The sequence below is a fragment of the Pagrus pagrus genome, assembly GCF_965226575.1.
Source record: "Pagrus pagrus genome assembly, chromosome: 4".
Taxonomy (NCBI): Eukaryota; Metazoa; Chordata; class Actinopteri; order Spariformes; family Sparidae; genus Pagrus; species Pagrus pagrus.
In genome coordinates, this window is record NC_140188.1 from 12,709,105 (window position 1) to 12,733,711 (window position 24,607).

At 41.3% G+C, this 24,607-nt stretch overlaps 1 protein-coding gene across 1 annotated transcript in view; it reads right to left on the bottom strand.

Moving 5' to 3' along the window:
• The window catches only part of LOC311256357 (neprilysin-like), a 38,870-nt gene that overhangs the window by 12,644 nt on the left and 1,619 nt on the right, over positions 1-24,607 (bottom strand). Inside the window, exons 2-12 of the mRNA XM_084351352.1 lie at positions 20,932-21,108; positions 19,116-19,151; positions 16,582-16,743; positions 3,185-3,265; positions 2,676-2,771; positions 2,469-2,587; positions 2,279-2,347; positions 1,593-1,727; positions 588-689; positions 347-483; positions 76-169 (exon numbers count right to left, since the gene is read on the bottom strand). Of these exons, the coding sequence (XP_084207478.1) occupies positions 76-169; positions 347-483; positions 588-689; positions 1,593-1,727; positions 2,279-2,347; positions 2,469-2,587; positions 2,676-2,771; positions 3,185-3,265; positions 16,582-16,743; positions 19,116-19,151; positions 20,932-21,108 (1,208 nt within the window). The remainder of the gene's footprint in view (positions 1-75; positions 170-346; positions 484-587; positions 690-1,592; positions 1,728-2,278; positions 2,348-2,468; positions 2,588-2,675; positions 2,772-3,184; positions 3,266-16,581; positions 16,744-19,115; positions 19,152-20,931; positions 21,109-24,607) is intronic.

Below are 24,607 nucleotides of genomic sequence, written 5' to 3' on the forward strand. Positions count from 1 at the left end.
TTCCCAATTAGCTAACGCTCCCCATACTACGTTTTGCCAACAGACAGGTTCAGTGTCAGGGTCCTGGCGGTGTACCTTTCGGAAGGCCTTCCTGGTGTCCCTGTAAGCTCTGCTCAGGCCCACCACCATGTTCATAGCAAAACGCCACACCATGTAGTTCTGCAGATCCCTGTGAGGAGAGGAATGATGTTCAAAGAAACTCTCTGGCTGACACAAAGCTTCAGTATATATCAGTGATGGGTGAACAGCTGTTTTCATTGCATGCAGTGTGCTCCCGCCCCCACAAACACAAACTCAAAAGCAGGCTATTATGCACAAACATGACTACAGAATCATACAAACAGACCTCTTGCTATATCTGGCCAAGACAAGGTTGAGTCTTCTGTAATAGTTGGGGGAGTAGTTTATGACCTTCTCCGTGTCAGGAACACTGATGTTGACTGTGTCCATTATCTTAGCGGTGAAGTAACTCCAGTCAAATACCTTCAGGAAAAGACCGAGACAAGGAGGAGAAGAAAAATAAATAAGAAACAGGGAAGAGCGAAACAGAAACAACACATTCTGACAGATAAAGAGTGTATTTTTACCTGCGATTCAACCTCCAGGGTGAAGTTGGCGTTCAGATCACCCAGTTCCATCTTGTTATAAAGCAGTACTGGGTTGTTACGGTCCTCCGGTGTGTCAGTAGCCTTGGAGAGTGTGCAAGACAGAGAAGTTGAAAATCAAGAATGCTGTCACAACATAAGCCTCCCGTTTCCTGACACATGCATACAATTTGCAGTGCAGTGTCCAGCAGCAACAAACAGATTTGGAGTCCCAGGGGGCTTCAGGTTTGTAAATGTCAGCGCTCGAACGATGACTGCCTTGTAAAACCCAGCAGCCGAGTGGAGGGTAAGTGAAGCATGGCAGTGAACGGAGCGGACCAGCACAGAATGACAAACGTGGACTGTTGAAACCTGTTGATGTCTGAGAAATGTGGCTATGTAGGGATCAGGCTGGTTAACGGCTTGTTTTACACAGCAGCGGCTCCTGACTGGAGCCAAGAACTGGCAGAGAGGAGAGAGAATTGGGCTACAAAGTGGAAGGTCATTCTGTCAGAAGTCATTTGCTCACAAAATCCTCCTGCTGTGTGAAGCTGAGACGGAAGATAAGGTATGTATTGCTGCTGCAAAACATGGTTTTCTTACTTCAGTTTCTGGAAGAAGAAAAGAGCGCTCTTTCGAAGTTCTCAGATACCCCTTTTTGGCCAAAGTGAACCAAGTGCTGGTTCTGGGATGGCACTACTGCTGGTTCAAAAATAGTTCAGATCTTAAGATTATTCTCTTGTGGATAAGTCAGAAAACACTACATTAGCTCCGTTTTTTAAAAATGGCAGTCATAAGCAGTTTTAGGTGGTCCTTGGTCATGATAACACCTTCCCCCAGCCCCTGACGTAAGCAGTTCTTTGTTCTAGACCAGCAAAGTGTTGAAACACCGAGAACTGGTTCCCAGAGTAGGCACTGGCCCTGAACCAGCACTTGAACCGCCTTGGTTGAAAAGAGGTAAGATCTGACCAACTATCTGGTTGAACAAAAATTGAAATCAGCGCTTACGTTGGCGATGTCCCTCTCCAGGTCCATAATTCGTGTCACTTCCTGCCTGATGCTGGTTTCATTGATGGCCAGACCCCGGTCAGTCCGGATCAGCTTAGCGAGGTCAATCATGAACTGCTCGTAGGCCCGGCATGCCTGTCAAAAACACAGTCATTCATAATATTTGTAACTTTACTTAAGCAGTAAGAAAAGACTAAAAACTGAATGCAACAGCGTGCAATACAGAGATAAACACACACACTCGTACACTCAGACTGCCTCAAGCTAAGCGTGGTTGAGTGCTTCGCTCCGCATATCAATCAAGAGTCTATGGTAAATTGTAAAGTAAAACCAGAGCGGTGGGATGTCTGCTCTAATCACCCACATCTGGTCTGGATTGAGACTCAACCAAATCTGTTTTGCTTTGCCTCTTTGATTTTTATCGTTGTTTGCTGTCTGCATTTTTATGCATCGTGTATACGCACGCTCGCAAACAGATGTAAGCATACAAATAAACACAAATTTAATTACGGTTCTGATGTTTTAACTGATGCCCTCGTCATTTGTTGCGCATCATGTTTCCTGGAACAAACTCCAGGGGACAAGGAAACCCAGACTCAGTGGCACTGGCCCAAATGAACACATGGACTTGTTTAATTATAATACAAGTGTGTGTGCATCTGTGTACATGTGAAACAAAATCCCACCTCGGCATAGGGTCCGGAGCAAGCGTAGTAATCTCTCGACAAAAGGCCGAGGCTCGTCTGCTGGTCAAACTGCCAAGGAAATCAGATTTGAAGAAATTGGTGGGTGGTTAATTTTGAAGCTGAATGCACGTGATGTCAGAGAGAGAAAGAGAGATGGACGAGGGCTTTCGAGCCACAGTTGCACACCTACATGAATGATGTGTGAATTGGAGTCCCTGTCATCGGTGCCGACGAAAAAGTTAACCAAGAGCTGAGTTCCGTATTTCTCGTTCAGCCTGGCGACGACGTCCTCCAACCTCCAGTTTTTGCCTGATGAACAGAGAGGGGAGTGAGAAAGTGAGAAAGAACGAATTGATTGTGACATTTACTGTGTTGGCTGTGGAAGAGAATTCTTTACCATAATTGGCCTCCCAGTTGTTCACAGCTATGGGCCACTCAAACACATCAGGCAGCATGTCGAGCAAAGGTTCTCCTCCTCTGAGCTCAATTAGACCTTAATGGAGCGTGGATGCAAAAATGTGTTTTTAAGAGCGGATACATTCATTTCATTCAAATTACGTTAAGTCTGGGAATTCATTTAAAAAAGGAAAAGAAACCTTGTTATTATTCATATATTGCACTTCTAACCAAGCGTAACTAATCTAATCCAATTTGTGAAGTTTATTGATGTGACTTCTAAGCCAAAATGCTTTTGAAGAGAACACTGAAGTGCATCTGATAATGCTGTCAAGATGAAAGACATTAATTCTTACTTTTAAAGCTAATATAAATTGTTATTAAGTTTAGGCTTTTTTTTAAATAAAACTGAGTTAGAGACACTTAATCTTTGATGACAGTAAGAAAAATGTTCAATTTAAGACAAAAGAAGACACAAAAGGTGTTGACATATGACGCATTTGGACGCACTCTCATTGGTACAGGACTTGTACAGGGTCTTAGCCTTGGTGAGTGCACCTGCTTCCCCCTCCACTGTTTCTTCAAGGACACCTACAAATAGAGCAGAGAAACAGAGCATGCATGAAGGGAAGAAACACAGACAGAAAGATAAACAAGATAAAGGAATGAGTGTACCAGTACACAGAGGGAGGGGGGAAGACAGAAGAAGGGTGTAAATAACCTTAGGTACAATGCAGAGGTTTTTCATGTTTGTGGATTCAAAATAGAATCCAGCTGTTGTCCAGATGCATTTAATCGTCTTAATTAAGGCATGTCATCCGTCCCTGTTTCACACAACGCCAGAAAAACAAAGTGATGACTTCAAACCACCACAGTACATAGCAACCAGCGACAATACAGACAATGGGATATTATTCAAAGGGTGAAAAAAGAAAAGATGTTGATGGATGCACTTCAATGGGGAAAAACTGTTATGCACAAACAAGTGCTATAAACTGATGGAAAACAATTGTGGACTTCTGGAATTCTGTTTTTTAACAGTAAAGTGGTGTAAGAGATTAGAAATGGCACCAGTGCACGCTCTTATGACAATGTTTGGGATTTCACAGATGAATGAGTTATTGTATTGGGAGAGAGGTCAATAAGAAAGCCATCCAGCCCATTTTCAATCTCATTGTGTCAAATACAGCAACCTCGTCAGGCCCCATGCCTCTAAATTCAAAGTCAGAGTCAGAGGATGGTCATGGTCATGGTGGTTGGATAGCTCATACAATGGACTTTTCACACGGAGACCTGGGTTCATGTCCCGTTTCTGACCAAGAGTATTGTGTTTTGTTTTTAAGTAATGTTGTGTAAGTAAAATTATTTAAACGGAGTAACTAAGGTCACGTGAGGTGAGTTACATCGCTTATGTCACTTACGTTATGTACGATACAAAACTAAACATAGTTATTTTAATCCAAAGTATGATCTTTTCCTCAAGCCTATAATCAAGGAGTTTTGAGGCCTAAACCTACCAAACCCAGTTTGACAACAGTCCAAAAGCCACAATACAATATTTGAACTGTTAGTCACCAAACTCTAACCGGGCGCTACATATTTTGTATTACTGCAAACTTGAACGTGGATCCCCTCACATGCAAAATGGACGCCAGATGGGTCAGGAGAACATCAGAGCTGTAGTTTGTAAAATCGTTGATTGTTGGGTCTCATCTTCATCCTGTCAAACACTGATGCTTTGGGTTACTCATCTCGTCATATGCTGACGCATTAGGTTGGTCTGCCGGGCCTAATCTACCAACCCAAAGCGTCAGTATTTAAAAAGATGGGAATGCAACTCAACAATCAACCATCTTAAAAATTGGACCTTTAAGGCCACTGACCAAGCTGCCGTATTTGAAGTTGAGTTGGGAGTGATAACGTGTTGAGCGATCAGAAGTAAAAAGGGTTGTGGGTATTATATTTAAAAAAAAGCCAAAGAATTCTTAGGGAGCTTTGTTTCCTTCTATTCCTGTTCTTGTGTGAAAGAGATGACATGCAGATGCGCTGTCAGTCTTGACAGCTAAGCTAGCTACAGTGTATTCATCCTGTCACATAATCAAGACTTGAAATGGTACATCAACACGTTACACAGCAATCAACACGGCGTATCTGTATATGATGAAAAAAAAAAATAGTGAAGAAAATAACAAATGATTCATTCACAGAGTTTACGTAGAATAGGCATATTGGGTTTTTTTTGTAATGCTACTGACTATTTTCTAAAAAAACAAACAAAAAAAACCCAAACAGAAAGCATGATGGAGAACGGTTTGCCATTTCGAGGGCATGTATAGCAAATAGCACCATTTGCAGTTGAATGTGCTTTCATCTTTGAGCAAAGATGTATTTCAAGGTGACAAGCTGAGTCTTTCACAGGGACCTGCTCTCTCTGTATTGACCTCCCGTGCCCCAGTGCAATCACACTATCTGCGCTCTGTATATTTATGGCCTTGGCATAAAAACTGAAAAACTACCGAAGAATTGTAACTGATTCAGATGACAACTGTAATGAAGTTTGTGTTTGATGACAAAACTGGCCAATATTAGAAATGAATACTCTGTTCAGAGAGCGAATAAAGCTTTAGTGTTTCCCTTGCTGAAAAGACAAGTCAGTTTTCACTAGTCTGGCAATTTTTCATCATCGTATCAAATCCACTTGCCTTATATCATCAAATGCATCAAAAGCACAACAATAACTGGCACATCAATACACGATTACAAAATGTTCTCTGGTGCTGTGCACGGCCAAGCTTTGCTATATATGATGAATAAATAATCAAGCACAAACTATTAGCTGCACTGCAATTAATCATTTCATTTGGGTGATTAAGAATATTTTGCATAGAGGTCAACACTGCTATATAAACCACAAATTAGAGTGGCACTATGCAATGCATATTTTAACCTGTGGTTGCTATAAATTGGACTCTGGCAGCTGTAATCAAGGGGACGCTAGTGACCTCAGAGCAGGGAATCTAAAAAGGTGGAAAGAAATCACGGCGCAGTAAAGCTGAAGGGGGGGGGCAGTAAAGGGCCATTTGAAAACAAGAGTGAACACCATCGCTTGTTTTATTGCCTGCGTTCATTGCCTCTTCAACACCTGTTGTGGGCATATGGACGCCAGTTAGCTCGGCCTCAGGCTAGATAGCGTTTCTAGGTAGACAGCTAATCAAAATGAGTGATAAGTGTTGGGGCGTAAACTTGCTCAACTGAGGGGGAGGAGAGTGGGACCAACAGTGCTCTTTTCCTGCACAGCCTCGAGGCACACAGTTGAATATTGTAGCTCTTAAGTGTAACCATTCCCTTAGGATCTGTTGTCGCTTTTCAGAAGCATCGAACATGAGACTGAGCTTAAATGAGTGTTCTGATGAACAAGGTTCAACCTGACACCCACATTGTAATTTTGGTATTTTTCTGAACACCACCATGGTGAATAAAAGTGTTTTGCTGTGATGGTGTTAGAAACTCTGTGCCCTCTGTCCTTCGAAGGAAGAGAACCTCACACCTACTCAACAGGCTTCTCAAACTTTACCTCAGCTTCAGCTTAAACAGTCTGATGATTTGTCGTTCAGTACCAAAAAATGATAAAATTTAACTTACGCTATATACTAACTATGACCTCATGACTCTCACATCAGTTCGCTGTAGTTCAACTGGTATGTTGAGGCTCCTGTGTGGTGCAGCGCTATTCTTAAAGAAAGGCCTGTCCTGTCTGAGACTGGAAGCACTGGCAAGTTAGTTTCGCCATTGGGATCTGGAAGGGTTTTGATGTGATCCCTTGAAGTCCATCTGGTCCTGGTTCAGCAGACCAGAACTATCTGGCTTAACTAAACTGACAAACAAAACCATTATGTTTAATAAGAGCATGATCATTTATTTTTATTTATTTTTTTTTATGAGGTATATTTTTGTCTTTGGGGTTGAAAATGAGTGTTTCATATTCAACAGCTAATTGTCCCAAATTCCTATGGTTTGTTTTGTGGAGTGTATAATATTCACAATGTGTCTATTTGTTTATAAAGACTGCAGTATGAATAATGGATGAAGCAAATCTCTTTAAAGTCCAGGCACATGTGATCAGCTCTCCGTAATGCAAAATGCGTGCAAACTGTTGACCCCCAGATTGATTTTGCTCTTGTTGATGGTAATTTAGAAGAAAGGCATGGAGAGCCTGTTGAAATTGAAAGCAGCCAGGAGAATGTATGAAGCAACAAATGTTTTTTCATTTGACACCCATGTAGATTCACATTTATATCACACATCATTGCATTTGTTTGCACGTGTCGAGAATTCATTATGCGTTTACTTAGAGTTATGCATTTGGATCATCTGTGTTTCCATGTACATGTCCACATTGTACGAAATGCTCATGAAGTTGTTCGATGAAGGAAATGAACTGAGAGCTCAAACATTAAAACATGCTTTATAAAACTAAAGCAATCTGTATTCAGACGTAAGAAGAACACAAGTAAACACAAGTAAAACTAAATTTCTCAATGAAAATAATAATAGCTAACTACCTTATGGCAGCTGCTGTAGCTAGCAAAGTTGGCAGCAGTTAGCTGTAACTCTGGTGTTATGCCGCCCCCTTCTATGTTTTGTGCATGAATTCAACAGGTCGCCAATTCTTACATATTGCACCTTTAACTGTGAATGAGATCACACTTAGTCATGTTTATTGGCTTTATTTCCAAGAGCTGAATGAGAAGATCAATACCACTCTCACAAACCCTAACCCTAACCCTTTCAATAAAGAAGCAAGTAAGCTTTGCTTAGCTTAGCTTAGTTTAGTTTAGTTTAGTTTAGTTTAAATTAGCTTAGTTTAGCGCAAAGATTTGAAACAGTTAGCCTGGTTCGATAACAATAACATAATCCACCAATCAGCACCTCAAACGCTCACTTATTAACAAAATTGTATTTCATTTGTTTGACAGTTTCTTGCCACGCAACCAGCAGAGACTCCAACACATACAGTAACCCCCCATAAGATGACAATTCATCATTTTGAAACCATTTTTAATTACGTTTTTGTTCAGAATAAACAAACGAGATATGTTAGACACACTTTCCACTCATTGTCTATGTAAGCTGCTGTGCAATACATTCTGGTAGTCCCCCGTAAAATGATTGAAGTGAAGACAGATACAGTGACTGCATGCTTATTTCTTGCCTAAACTGTTAACTAATTGCGGTAATTTAAGAGAAAATGTCTAAACTAACTGCCATGTTGGTCTGGTTTGAAGTCTAGGAGCAGATAGCCCAAAGCAAGGCAAGACTAGGCAAGTGTATTTGTATAGCACAATTCAGACACAAGGCAACTCAAAGTGCTTTACAGGGGCATAAAAATTAAATTAAAGTACATTAAAAATTGCATTTGAAATGCATTAAAAATAAGTAGGAAGACATCGAGAAACAAAACATTAAAACAAGTTAAGAAATAGGAAAGTAAGCTAAAATATAATGGGTTTAAAAGAGACAAGACTAGAAAATAAACGTCACAGTGCAGTTCAAAGCCTTGAAATTGCTTCAATGAAAGGCTGTGGTGGACAGAAAGGTCTTCAGCCTTGATTTAAGAGGTGAGAGTTGGAGCAGACCTGCAGTTTTCTGGGAGTTTGTTCCAGATATGTGGGGCATAATAACTGAACGCTGCTTCTCCATGTTTAGTTTTGACTCTAGGGATTGAAAGCAGACCTGTATCTGATGACCTCAGAGGTCTGGATGGTTCATAACGTGGCAGCAGATCAGAAATGTATTTTGGCCCGAAACCATTCAGTGCCTTATAAACCAACAGCAGGATTTTGAAATCTATTCTTTGACAGACAGGAAGCCAGTGTAAAGATCTGAGAACTGGAGTGATGTGATCTACTTTTTTGTTTTTTGTTAGAACTCAAACAGCAGCGCTCTGAATCAGCTGCAGCTGTCTGGTGGATCCTTTAGGGAGTCCTGTAAAGACACCGTTACAGTAGTCAAGTCTGCTGAAGATAAATGCATGAACAAGTCTTTCCAAATCCTGCTGAGACATAAGTCCTTTTATCCTGGATATATTCTTAAGGTGAGAGTAGGCTGACTTTGTGATTGTCTTAGTGCGGCTGCTGAAAGTCACGTCTGAGTCCATGATTACACCCAGTGAGTGGTGTTACACCCAGTCAGATTCAGCCAGGACGTGTTTGTGTGGTTGTATCAGGGTGTTGCCTTTTTGGTCAAGTTTCCAATGCTGGGAAAATGCCCACGTGGTCACATACCATTACTCAGAGAGCTTTAGAGATGCTGGTAGGTGGATTTTTTGGTGCTGTTGTGGATTTTTTTGGAGGGGCAAGAAAGTGAAAATGGGAAAATCAACTTTAAATATCAATACTAAATTCAAAGGAAGCCCTCTAAACATGGCCTCAGTACCGCCTGTCACTTATAAAGTTATCTACTCTAAATGCTGCATATGGAATCCATATATATACACAATCATACTGCAGATCTCAATGCAACTCCAGGATCAATACTGGATAGAGGACGGATCTTAAATTGCACAGCCAACTGACAGGAAACCCTCCCCTGAGTCCAACGACACATCACTCACGTCGCCATGAGTTGGGATCAAAAGATAAAGATGAATAAAATAAGAACAATTTTCGCGACTTACTGTCAGACCGATCACAATAAGGACAGTTAGACAAAGCAGATACAACCGAATTACGACAAGGTTTATCCCTTTCTTTAATCTCTAATTTCACTGAATGTCACAACAGATCAAAACAAAAGGAAACCTGTTTATGGAGCATCCCCTCGACTGTCATCCAGCTTAGCAGCCCCCACATATCCCAAATCTAAGAAATCTAATGTGCTATTATTTTTATTTGTTCAGCGATCATACTAATTTCTTTCCCCTGTTTCTACTTGTTTCATCCGTTGCTCTTTCTACCCTTTCATTTTTCTAATCCTCCTGTTTTCTCATTACCATGTGCGCACTATTTATGTGCTCATTTAATCTTAATGAAGTCCTGAGATAGGGACCCTTCACAGGGCGCTTCCTGCAAAAGGGCACAGATCATGTGTGTGTGATTGGATTACTGACTGCCTGGTGCTAATGTTTAACCACAGCAAAGGCTTACCCTCTCTCTCGCTCACTCACACACACACGCACTCTCTCTCTCTCCCTCGCCCCATATGTGTGCCTGTTTGGATTTATTTGAGAATGGATTTTGTGCCACCTGATGTTTGTTTGAGACATCACGTCAATTTGAACCAAACCACTCAGCATGATACAGAATCTGAATTTTGAGTTTTATCCTCTCCGCGTTGCCATTTTATCCTTGACTGCCTCTCGTTCCACCAGGCACTTCACTTGCAGTGTTTTCAGAAAGAGTTTAGCTTCCAATTTATCATCGTGACGCAGTTCTCCAGGGTATATTGCACACAGAAGCTGCAAATGAGGTTGAAACCAAAATGAGTTGACACTTTATGCAAGTGATAAGTCTCAATCAGCCACAATAGAAATGTTTACTGTTCTCTCTGTGTGTTATGAAACCATAGATAGGTAGATTTCTTTCGACATTCATATGGCTTTAGAGCTTTGCAGTGGTAATAAACCCGTAAGGACACATATTTGTCAAAATAACTTAAACATTTCATATAACCACAACAAAAGCCCATTAAAAACTTCCTTAACTACCTTGATGAAGCTGTAAATCACTTCATTGAGGTATTTAAGGATTATAAAATTGAGTTTTGTCAGATTTTTGTTTACAATACAAGTGTCTATTTATCTTTTTTTTTTAACTTCAATTCGTGTGTGTGTGTGTTCAAAATGAGAGGAACTACACAGGGCGTTCCTGTTTATTTGTATAGGCACCGTTATTTGGCTGACCGTTAGAGCACTTTCAAAGCTTGGATGGTAGTGAAAGTCTCCTTGTTCAATTCTTACCTCGCCTCAAGATAAGCGGCTGTGTTAAAAAAATGTGGTTCTTGGATCGAAAGGAAAAAGACTGCCTTCATAGAGCGGAAAGGAGAGAAATCAACAACTCCTGATACAAAACAAGTACCTGCAAGTTTTAGATACAAAACTTGCAGGCACTGCATTTAAAAATTCTAATGCCGGCTCTACTAAAGATAACCAGAAGCTACGGTTTACTTCTTGGCGAAAAACACAATGATTAATTGTGCAGAGTAAATCATTTTACTTGTCACATTCTGCTGAATCTGGCAACGATAGCGATGACTAAGTAGTCTACATTTGCTACAGCTCTCATCAGCACCTCTGACTGGCGTCTTCTCTGTAGCAATGGCGGCTAAGGCCCATGGGTATCTTAGAGCCATCTGCCATAACAAACATAACGGTACAAAAAGAAAAAGATTTCCATAACGTAAACTCTATAGTAGCGTCAGATAGGAAACTCTGTCTTTCTCTCTCCAAGGAACATTGAGGATTATATTAAAACAAGAATATGCAAACCTCCACCGAGGCCCCTTTAATTCAATCGATATACTTAATTCAAGTATCACTCTAAATTTAAACCACCCATAACAACCATAATAAGCTCACCCGAGCTAGGATCTTTAAATAGTACTTATAGATACCTGACACCTAAATACGCCTGATTTTTTCCATCCCTTTATCTGGAACCACACCAAAAGCTAATGAGGACTATTCTGGGCCGAGACCCATCCAAGTTTCATGGAACTCCAATCAGAAGTTTTTGTGTAATCCTGCTGACAAACAAACGGACAAAGCATAACCTCCGTGGCAGAGGTAATAATACCTCCAGACCCGGTGGCTCATCCCTCTGGGGAACTACAGTGTGAGCAAAAAACATTATTGTGTTAGCTGAAAAAGGTTATCCAGCTCAACAGTGTCATTTGATGCAGTGGAGCTCAGTCTTTTTGGTGCGGATCCAGATAAAAGGACGGATACGGGAACCTTTTCTCACTTTCTTTAACATTGCGGGATAGGGCATTTTTTGACGCTATCCTTAATTTGTCAGGCAATGTGCACGGATTTTGATGAAAAGACTCAGGTGCATTTAGGTGGCTGTTATGTAGAATTTGATGTGATGTCGAACTGTTGCCGTGGTGGAGGTATGCAATCTACTGAGTGCCATTCTAGTTTTCAATATTGGTTAATTCGACACTTATTTTCACAATAAATTGATTAATCGTTTAAAAGAAAATGAATGCTTATTATAATTACCCAAGTCATGTCTTCAAATTGCTTCTTTTGTGCTACCAGTAGTCAGTAGTCATCAAAAGCCCAAAGAAGCTTCATTTATCATCATAAATGACAAAGAAAAGTAGCAAATCTTTGCATTTAAGAAATGTTTGACAGCTTTGGTTGAAAAATGACTGAAATGATTGGTTGAAGACCAAAATAGTTGGAAACATGTCAAGGAATCCTGTACTGACAAAAATTAGACCATGTACCCCCATCTGATAAGAATATGACTCTAGATGTTTAATTACATAAAGTGTATTAAACCTGACCACAATAGTCATACATTATTGTGATTTTTTACTAATGGATGGAATAAATTGTTGCTGGGGAGCCTCTGGGACCCCTTCACGGACAATTCCCTGCCTTGAGATCACTGCTTTAAACTATCGGTTCAAAATTGATTTTGGTGAGCTCCTGACTTTTCCACTAGCGCTGCCATTAGGCCAAACTTTGTCCACATTCTGTCATTTCCTCAGTGCCATGTTGTCAGTCAAAGTCATGCCCCTTGGCTCGTCTCACTGTGTAAAAAAGTCATCTGCATGTACCCGGTGCGGTGTTGGCGGTGAGACAGCTAACAGGGCAGATTATTACCTCAGTGGAGGTCTAAACTCTTTTCCTGCTGTTTATAACATCCTAGCTGGGAAAAACATATTCAATTCAGGTTTTCTATTGAATATGTTTTTGTTGGCCAAGAATTGCTGCTTTAATATTCATAATATTTCACTTGGCCAGAAACCTCTGGTCTGCTATCTTTATTTGATATGTTTATGAGAAATACAGTATTTATGGTGTTGTGCAATGGGTCTGGACTGGAATTTTGATATCAGGGAGGTCATGTGAACAAACCGTTTATCGAAAAAGTCTCATTGTAGTCGGGATTGTTTGACATAAATCCTGTTCCGATTATTGTTATCGCAGGAAAAAGACAGACACTCCGTCTCTTAGATGTTGTGCTGTGTGTCATAGACTGTTCGCAGCACGCCCGACATCCATCACACATCTGAGCGGCTCTCTGACGTCACAGACGAGCTTCGACACTCCGGGTGATGATAAATTCAACAAGGAACATAAGCTGGTTCGTGCGTTGCATGCCTCCAGCTGGAATTATCTCCTTCGCAACAAGATTCAGACCTGGAGTCATGCGAGAAGCAACTCGTGTAATACAGAGGAGCAGCAGTTCGCTCACACCCGTAAAAGTATCACGCACGCACTCGTGCACTGATGGACGTACGCACACACCAGCTTCAGCTTAGAGATGACGACCACATGCTGTTTCACATTTCCTGACCTATCCTCAAAGCGTCTTCCTCATTTCTCCTCAAAAGCCCCTCTGGTTACAGTGTATCCCACCTATCTTTTCTCCTTTATCACTCTCATTTTGTCTTTCATTTCACCTCAGTGCTCTTTTTTTCCCCTTTTCTTTCATCCTCCTCTGCCTGTTGTGCTTCCCTTCGTCCTCTTCCTGACACAAACTAGTTAGTAATTAAAACGCTCACGGTCAATTGGGCAAATCATTGCACAGTATGCCACACCTGAGTAGAGGGAGGCGGAAAAAACACTCACACAGCCGCGTACACACACGTACACACACCACAATCAGAGTGCAGAGCCTCATTATGAATCATTTATGTCCTTTTACAGCAGCAGAGAACAATCTGAGGCATTTACAAGCAGCCGCAAATCTGCGCGGCCATTCACGCGCGTACACTTTATTCTTTATTGCTGTCATGCAGCCCTAGAGCGCCGCAGCGTCCAGGTGTTTCCAGGCCCCCGAAGCTGTTGACAGGAAAAGGATCTGTCCATCAGCGGGCGGTGGTATCCAAGCAGGCGGCAGCAGCCAGCCCCGGGATCAGAGGTTGCATGTTTGATGTCACCTCCAGAGTGGAGGTCACAACTCTGCCGAGGCCTCACGCTGCCGGGGCCTACAGCTCGACATGCGTAAGCAGTTGAGAAACAAATGAAACTCTGAAAGCGAGCGGGACTACTTGCTGCTGTAAATGTTCAAAAAGCGGAATGCGCACATGCCACGGGCTGGAATGTCAAATACTGTACAATCTTAAATACACAGCATTCTCTTAAAAACACACACAAAGTAAACCTGAGCATGTGCGCATACAGCACAGCTCTGGCTGGCAGACCGGACACGATGAAGGAATGAGTACAACATTTAAGCTGTTAAATGATTAGGATCAGTTCTTTGGCAGCTTTTAGGGCAAATAGGTCATTTATTGAAAAACATCAACTGTTGCACTTTGCCCAGTATTTCATCATCTCGCTCTGTTTTCAGACAGGCAGCAAATATCTTCTATCACCTTAAGACCTCTGGTAAATCTGCTCGATCGTAGTAAAAAACACAACAAAGTGTGAAATGACGCCACACACTCGCACAGAGACGTGCTATGTACGTAAGTGCACATACAGTAACAAAATGCGAGAAATGAGCCCTTGTTGAGCAATGTTTGTTTTCCCTTTTCTCCCCTGTGTGTGATTTTTATGGGTGTTAAGGCTGCCACGAAGAGGAGAGGAGATGGAGAGAGCGGAGCAGAACAGAACAGATGGGCTATAAGTTGTCACAATGCAACAAAAAGCTAGTATGCATCATGTTTTCTGACAATTCTCGCAGCTGCCTCTGTTTTTCCCTATGACTCTGTACCAGCACATCGTGTTTGTTTGAAATGGAATTAGAAAACTCTGCAGTGCCTCTAAAATCATCATGTTCGAGCAAATCATTGCAGAGGAACAACAGCCCAGAATTTCAATAACGCACTTTTATAATTAGGCTACACAGAGCGAATGAAGATGCACTTTTCCCACCGCAAGCACCCTCAAAAGGGACAAGTGCTGACTACATTACAAGCAATCTCTGAACCATAATGAATGTTATATTGATCTGGGGAAAAAAAACAAAAAACGTGTTTATCAAGAAAAATAAAAGAAATGTGAGGGCAGTGAACAAGTTTAAAGGCATTTGTTTTCCAGAAGACAGAAACATAAAGCTTTAAAGGAAAAGTTTACCCCAAAAATTAAAATTCAATCATTTTCTGCTCACCCTCATGCCAATGGAAGGTCGGGTGAAGTTTTGCAGTCCACAAAATATATGTGGAGCTCCACAGCAAAATAGCGCTGCAGCGTTCTCCTAAACAACTAAAGCAGATGGGGACTTGTTTTAAAAGTAACCAAAAAAAACGTAAAATGGGTCCATAAGGCTCCACAGGTGTAGTCCAAGTCTCCAGAAGCCGCAAAAGCAGCAAAACAAGCATCTTTTAAAATCAATTTGAAATCTGGTCTGAGGGCTTCTGGAGACTTGGATTACTCCCCATCTACTTCAGTTGTTTAGGAGAATGTTTTGCTGTAAAAGCTCCAGAAATGTTTCCTTCATTACCTACCTGCCTTCACCCAAGCTTACATGACGGAATATTCATTTTTGGGTGAACTTTTCCTTTAAGGTTTAAGAAAGAAAAAATGTTTATTAAAGGCTCATAATAGATTCCCTGTCCTTTCAAACAACAATGTGTCGTGAGACTAAATGCATATTATGCATATTAATGATGTACTGAATAAACAAATCTATCCATTAACACCCACGCTCAGTTTTATATTAGGAAAAATAATCTGCATGTCATCAGTGGACAACAGAAAGGCAAGAAAGCAAAGGAAAAAAACAAAAGAGAGAGAAAAAAAGGGCCCTCCACGACACGAGACTCTGTGTTTTTCCATCAAGATTGGACAGATAAAGTGCTCGAGGCTGGTGCGAATTATCTGAGTCCACGAGACAGGCTGCACTTTAAACTCTGGTTTCTCCTTTCCCACTAAGGATCAATCTTTCTCGCCCCCCTCTGAATCACTCTGTTTCTCCTGCAGCCGATCTGCACTGTCTTCATTATCGCGGAAGGGACCGGCATATAAATTGTAAATTTATGGTAGATGAGGAGTTTCGGTTGTCCATGGAAGGTTTGTGCCCCTTGAAGATTTAGCACCCGGGATCTGACTGGCCTTCCCGAAGACAACTCGTGGTGAAGTATGGACCCTCACACACACACAAACACACACACAAACACACACACATCCGCAAGCGCTCGCACATATGCGGCGTAACTTGACCCTCTCTGTATCAAGCATGCCACAAGGACACTAACAAGACTCTAATGCTTGCTAAAAGCTGGCAAAACACCTGAGACACACACATACACAAACATGCTATTAAGATTTTTCTCACTACCGTCTTTAGAAAACAGCCTGAAAGCAATATCCACACATGCACACACACACACACACACACACACACACACACACACACACACACAGATAATTCCTGCTCTGTTGACAAACCCAGCTCACATGGTAGTACAGAAGCCAAAACTCCCATGGCATCTGTGATATCTATAGAGCTGCGCTCCCTGAAGGACAGCCCTCTTTAGCTCATATTCTCAAGCAACTGAATCAAGCTGTTCTCTCACACAGCGAGTGCACTGAAAAAGACTTAGTGTTCTACGCTGCTTTTACAACTCTTAATCATGGATTAAATAAAGTATTATGACTCTAATAAAAACAGGCACCGCAGGTCTCCACATTTTTCACAAATGAGCGGCCTGTCTGTACCTCGCTGTATGTAGATCTGTGTTTGTTTGCCTGTGCGTGGGCGGGTGGATGCGTGTAGGTGTCCGACCTTTGAGGATGACCTCCAGCTCGTCTCGTAAGATGTCAAAGGTGCTGTACCGAGAGCTGGTCTCGGGGATGATGTTCTTTTTCAGCCAGCCTCCGCAGGCGTACTGGTAGAAGTTGTCACAGGGGTCCACGCTAGCATCCATGTTCTCAATGAGACGAGACGCTGCACAGACAGAGAGGAAACAGAGATCTGAGGGCGCGCTAAAAGAAATACCTGGCAGGAAATCAACCACCACTAATGATATAAAAGCCTTAATAGTATAACATTTTGCATGTGAATTTCCCTCTTACCAGCCTGATTAGCAAGTCTATGAAGGGCAGAGATGCTTGTTGTTTCACTAAGTAATGGGTTGACATTTTCAGAAATATTTTAATTCACTTTCTTCTTGAGAGTTAAAGGAAAAACATGAATATCACTCACATATGTGAGCTTAGCTTAGCATAAACACTGGAAACAGTGAAAAAGCGAGCAGAATCCATCTGAAGGTAACAAAATTCCACCAACAAAGCTCACTAAACTCACATTTTATATCACATTATATCCATATTGTTTAATTTGTACAAAAACTGAAGTTATGTGCTGTACTTTGAGGTTACCAGGCAACCAGTGGTGAGTCCAGGAAGTCACTTACCAAGTCACGCCTTACCAAGAAATAGTCCCAAAACTACAATTTGTCAGTGTTATGGTTTCTTTTTAAATTAAACAGTGTTGGGGTCTTCACTCAAAAAAAGTATCGTATTAAACATTACTTGCTGATTTGAAAAACTTGTGTACCATGCCGTGCCGTGCCATTAATTACAGAAAATACTATAAACGAGGCAGGGAAACATGACTGCTCTTAAACAGAATCTTCCCGGATAATTTGTCAGCAAAACATTGCAAGCAGACGTTTTCGTCTCTCTTTTCCATCATTATATTACAGATGTCCATATGCGTCTCTCCAAATATAAAACAATGTTTAAACAACATCCTTGTCATTACTTTACAAACTCAAACACTGCTGATAAACTTGTGTATCTGCGTCACTGTCACAGTTTCTGCCTCTTCACCCTGGCCAGATTTTTCCAAAAGGTCTGTTTTCAGTGACCTGAAATGCTGTTTACATGTGTACAAACGCCATGTAAGTGAGTGAGCATGCACAATACCAGAGCCCTGGAACTAGATGATGGACAACCTCAAAGGGCCAAATGCACTGAAAGCGCCTGACGCTCATGTTTTGAAGCCCACCCATTGTTTTAAATGTCCGAATGCACATTAAAAGCATTTTGAGGTGCGTCAAGCTGCCTTGACGCCCGTACTCCGACCTCGTTTCAATTTTAAAGCTTCAAATAGGGACCCAGTGACCATAAATGCTTTTCCGCCGCCGCGGTACCCATTTGGAAAGAGCTAAAAGGAAAAAATGTAAGGAGAGACAGAGGGTGAGAGATATCACAGCTGTGCCCTGTGAGGACACGCTGCTGGGAAATCTGTCATCAGTAATGACCAAATTCAGCTGTTGTGAAAACTTTAACTGAGGTAAATGTAAGTGTGAGGAGGCAGGAGGAGAGGAGACGTAAAGACAGAGGCGGAGTTTTCATTTTGGGTTTGAAGGGCTGTATGTGTTTATGTACATGTTGAACTGAGGTCACTATAGAGTAATATGAGGGCTACATATAAATACTGCAGATTCTGTGGTGTTGGCATTTCAAATCTGATGCCCGCAGTGCGCCATAGCAGCATGAAATGACGCGCTTCATTTGAGGCGTGTCAATTGTCACTATCAGTAGCGTGGTGCCTCGAGACTTGGAAGCTCGCCAGACTGTTTCATGCTCTAACATACTGTACCCCAAAAACACATTCATTAAAATATGATTCAAAAGGCTGGAAACAAAAGTCTGAAGGTAAAATGGCAGTAATTGGGTTCAGTGCTGAACTAGTACTGAAAATGTGCTAAGTTTTTCGAGCTGTAATTAAATTACATGAGGGCTGCAGAGAGATCTCTTGTGACGAGGGCTGCCTGTCATATCTGACTGAACTGGGACAGCGGTTCCCCCGAAAATGCATCGAAAATGAATTGGCATCTGTTGCTGGAAACTAGAAGTAGAGCTACAAATCTTTAATTAACTGTGGCCGTGTTTTCATGAAAACCAAACAAGGAGCACTTACAGTTAAGTTACAAAAGCCCCACAACAATTCTGGGATATGTTGAAACACTTCAGCTTTGGACACACGTCGCACACACAGATCCCAGTGGATTTGCTTAAGCTGTAGATACAAGCTCAAACCCATTACCAGTTTCTCAACTCCTCTCGCACTGTTGTTCAGAGGTGAGCCGAGAACAATAACCCCTCGCAACATATTTGTGCTGATCACTGTTTTGACTTAGAGGCAACATATTCACATTTGAAGAGGCCATTTTGTCTAAGTACGTCTGAAATCCCCCGGCTCCCTCCCGCAGCAGTCTCGATTTTCCCATTCTGTCCGCCTCTGTGAAAAATCAAAGCCTTTAGATGGAGACAATAAAGAAAAGGCACAAACAAACACACAACACTTACCTGACTGTGTGCAGTCAGCTGTGGTGCAGATTTCATCTGTAGGAAAATGCAAAACAAATCATCACTCAGTGGCATTTTTGCAGTCATCAGTCATAATGTCAAACGCTCATTCCCTGCGTCTTCTTTCTACAGCTCACTCTTTACACTCATATGACTGCTTAGAAGTGTTTCTTTCGCACTGTCATGACTGATTTGGGTGCAGAACTGTTAATCAAACGCAATCTGACATGTTCTGACACAAGCACACACACACACACACACACACACACACGCACACCCACATATGACCCTATACACTGCTTCATGCTTTATGCACACGATGTGCACACAGGTGAGTGCACACACCGGTACCAACATAGACGTAGTCATTCAGCTTTCTCTTTTTCCCGGTTTGCACATTAATCAATCACAGGACTGCAAGAGATAATAATAGCAGCTTCACACACACTCACCCATACCCAGTGGGTATGAGCTTTCCATTTAAAGGGGCACTATGTAGTTTTGGTGAAGAAATTCAAAAGAATTTTTAGATTTACAATATTAATGAGGTAATAATACGAACTCAGAAATATTTATTTTTTCCATAACTGAATAAAGAAGATGTTCTCAGAGGGAAATAAGGTCCCCAGAGCACTGTTTGAAGCTAGAAAGGTGGCAGGGTCCGCCAAATATAAATGTATAAAAGTAAAACAGTATGAAAGTGTCATGAAAACAAAGAGACTTTGTTTGTTAAGGCATTTTTTTTTAAAAGCAGTCAATGATGATCTTTCTCTTCTGATTAAAATTTCTCCCCCAACACTAAATAGTGCACCTTTAATTGGATTGTTTTTCTGTTCTTGACCTGCTGGACCTATAGTTGTTCCGTTATCAATCATTAACCTATAGATCTATAATCAAGCTGCTGACCATGCATGTTAATGTCATACTAGTAGATAACTTTTCCCGTACTACATCACAGTGATCCTTCCCCCTTGGACTTATAAGTGATTTATAAAAGCCCTCATCATGTAGACTTTGTGTATGTACCAGTTAATAATTTGATATCCGAAGTCCAAAAAGCAAGCAAAGCAATTGTCAGGAGATTAATGATTGTGCTTTTCGGAAAAAAAAAAAACCATGAGATGCTCATATTGTGACATTGATCTGAAGCCGGTTCGATTGGTTTCCCATGGCGAGGAAAGCGGGGGCGTGTGGGTCTGTTTGATTTCACTGTGTCCCTTTTAAATGATCCATATCTCATAATGTGAATTGATGACATCTGCAGCGAGATATGAGACACACAATTCTTCATCATTTACACAGAAAAGTGAAATTGCACCATGCTTTGAGTCACACACAGCAGTGTAAGGATGCCTGAGAGCACAAAGTAAACTCTAAAAAAGGACCTTTGCACATTGCTTTCTTCTTTCTGGCTCAGTGGTCGTACTTTGGCACTCTGCGTTAAAAGCACACAGCTCGAGTGTCTTCTGTTCACCTGAACACAATCCACTTCCTCAGCATGCTTACCATTAAACATGAACTCAGCTGGAAGTGATGGTCAGTGCGTGTGCACGTTTTAAAACAGGTGAGATTCAAGAAGTTCTGAAAGGTTTACTTCATATTGTGGTGACGAGAAAAACAAAAGGATGTCCTCCACGCTGAATGGCTCCCCGAAAATAGATTTTAATTACACGACGCACTTCTTTTGATCGCTCTGTTTTTTTTGCCACAGTCTGACAAAGATCTAAAGGAATGTTCTTTAGTCTTGGAGCCTCTCAGATATTCAGATATTTCTCACTTTTTCTAATCAGTTCTCAGTACTTTCTTCAGCACTCACCAGTCTTCTGCGTGGCGAAAAGGATGATGAGGGCGACAATGACGATGAAGAGCAAGGAGACGATAGTAATGAGGCCGATCTCCAGGGAGGTCCAGCGGGGCTTCTTAGCCGATTTGGGGGGGTTGGTCTCCGTCATTCTCGGGTCTCCTCCTTCTGCTGCCGGCTGTATCAACTCACCTGAGGGGAGACCGCAGAAGAGCTGAGACAATTAGTCGACTGATCAATCAGCAGTAATTCAAAATCATTTAATCATGATTTATTGAGAAACATTTATTGCCTGCAGCTTCTTAATCATGAGAATGTGCTGGTTTTCTCTGGTTTATCTCATTGTAAATTCAATTTTTGTCGGTTTTGGACTGTTTGGACTGGGTAGACATTTTTTTATTTCCTTTTTTTAATGGACTAATCAATTAGTGGATTAATTAATGGCTTAAATGAAAAAATAAATTCTCTAATGTGTGTCAAACTGGTTTTTGCAGGCAAAAAAGGTATCATTCTGACATTAAAATACATTTAACTGCTGGACACAAGTAACTGTAACTCTCCTTTCACTTAACTGCAGATTTATTGTGATTTTCATCTTTTTTGGTACCTTTTCCGTGCCGAGTTGGCGGCCATGTTGTTGTTGGTGATGTGTGTTGAGTGAGACGATGTAGTTCACTGATCGGTTTAACACAAAACTAGATGGTAGTTTTGGTTTAATTATGACAAACTGCGACTTTCTTGACTTGAAAAGTCTTTTAAATTGAAAAACATCATATGTTTGATTCATGGCGACACTCAAACAGGATCAAAAATGTGTTTGTCTCTCCCCATCGGCCTGACTTCGGCACTGTACTGGACCAGAACTGGCTTCCAAACTATTTGTGATGTAACAAATCATGCTCTTAAAATCAGATTTTCAGTGAGCACTGACAAATTTGACCTTTTTCAGCAATGATGTGAAAACAGCCTTCTAGCGTCACACACAGTGAAGCTCAAACATTCAACTGTAGGAGCATGAAGAGAAACATGCTTTAATTGGTTTTAATTGATAGATTAATCGATAATGAAAATAATCTTTGGCTGCAGCCCTCAACAGAAGAAAACAAGGAGACTTAGATAACAGAGAAGTTAGTGTAATTCACATATGAGCAAAAAATAGACGAAATAATCTGTAGAATCTGTTCGTGGATTTTCATCACATCAGCATTCTTTAAAAATCCAGCTGTATCAATCAAATAATCTTTGAAGCAAAGAGTGTTTTGGCTCTTGGAGAACACAACAGTTTCAATTGAAAAATATTAATTTTGACATCAATAAAGGAAACATTCTGGGGTTTTTTGCAAGAAGATGAAGAAAGGAACTACAGACAGTGAAAAGGGAGATTAAAAAAAAAGAGAAGGCAGTGATATGAAAACAAATGAGCAAAAAAAAAGACAAACAGTGTTTTTTCTAAAACCAGTCTTGGAGTGAAAGGTGAGAACAATGGAAGTTCTTACCCTCTGGTGGCAGTACACTCCAGACAAAAACAAACAAAAACCAAAAAAGTAACAAGCAACACAAACTTCTGAAGAACGGAAAACAAGTGGGACCTCTCCCTCCGCTCCTCACTATACACTGTTGTTTGCCTCTCTGGGGCCAAGTGAGAACTTTACAAAGTTCATGTAACAAGCAGTTAAGTCTATCTCTGAAGGCAATTAATCCTTAATCCCTTACCGACGGCATGCACACACACACACACACACACACACACACACACACACACTTGTGCAATCACCGCACAGACGCATGCTCGTCCGCAGCCATGCTCTCACACACACTTTTACAAGCTCGTGTCATGAAGCGCCTGTGCAGATGGGTGGGTCTCTCTCTGCGTGCAGGCTGAGATGAGAGCTCAAAGTCTCTTTGCTTCTTTTGAATAAGTCGACAGCCAAACACACACACACACACACACACAGCATCTCCTACCGTACAAACACACATCTGAATTCATCACTCCTTCACATAACCACAGTCCTGCTGAATGTCAAATCCCCTATCATTCTCCTTCATGACTAAACAATAAGCCTGCGTACTGTAAACTCCCCTGGTTACAGTCATTATCCAGCCTGGTAATTGGCCATTACTGTATACAACGACCACAGCTCGCAACAAGCTGCTCTCTCAGCTCCACAGCGGTGCTACAGCATGCATGACCTCACTATAGGTCATGAGATTTACAACCTAGGGGGTGGTAATGGATACCTTTCCATTTGAAGGATGTAATTCTACAGCGGGTGTAAAGGCGACAGAAAAGTATGGAAGGAAAATGAGCGTCTGAAGGCCTGAAAAGAGGAGATGAGACAGCAGGATCGTGACACCAGTTGATATGTTAATCACAACTTCCTCTCCAGCTGCAAGAGGGGACAGAAACTTTTCTTCTCTTTTCCTTTTTTCCACGAACAAACACGTCACCTTGACAGCAGTCCCACAGCTCTATTAAAATCATGCCTGCATGTCAGCGTCGGAGGGGCTGTACGTTATATTCATTCGCTCTAATCTTGGCACGTTGCGTACCGAGAAATGAGACGCCTGCAAAATTTATTTTGACGGAAAAGGGACATAAAGACAGAGTGAAGGAATGTGCGAAAAGAGTGAGGGGGGAAAGGGAAGCCATAAAAAGCAGAGTGGGACACCGAGAGAGGTCCTAAATTATGTTGAAGTTACTCCCTCTCGGTGTGCTGAGGCATGTTCGGTATGATCCTTAAGGACCACTTACTGTATGTTCCTCTCGTGCTCTATCACTCAGAGATAATGCTGACATTGTGTTTCAGTGACGTGACGCGGGAGGAGCTGTACGTGCTTAAAGTCAGATAAATCTCATTTAAATTTATCAGCACTGCTTCTGGGTCAATGCAACAGCATGTGATTGTGTAGACGGATGCCTTTAAAGGGTTACTCCACCAATTTTGCACATTAAAGTGTGTTTACAGGTGTTGGGGAGTACTACTGCAAACTGTATGTGAAAAGATTAGTAAAAACCCTTTTGTGACTGCAGAGGACGCTGCATGTAATCTGGTAAATTGCCTCCAGTGATGTCAGCCAGTCGCAGAGATGCATTGTTGGTTGCATTGCACTCCTACAACAATGTCGGACTCATTATGGACAGTTTAACAAAATCAATACAGCAGAACCAGATATCGCCTTTTATTAGTCCACCTATTTTCAAAACCTGGCACCTGCATTACCCACAATGCAACTTGAACACAAAGTGACATCACTCGAGGCAATTACATGCAGCTTCCTCTGGACACATATGTACTTGTACTCCCCAACACCTGTAAACAGTGACAGAATGTAACTAAGTACACTTACTCAAGTACTGTACTTAAGTACAATTTTGAGGTGCTTGTACTCTACTTGAGTATTTCCATTTTCCGCTACTTTATACTTCAACTCCTTTCATTTTGGAGGAAAATATTGTACTTTTTACTCCACTACATTTATTTGATAACTTTAGTTACTAGTTACTTTTCAGATTGCTGCATCAGAGCCGAAGTAGCGTGTTTAGAAACGTATTTGTTTTATCAGCAATCGGATAAAAAGAATACTGATACCGACCCATAGCATACAGTGTACATACGATATACAATATATGTGCGTTGACATTTACTTTTACTTGCACATTTGATACTTAAGTACATTTACCATCAGA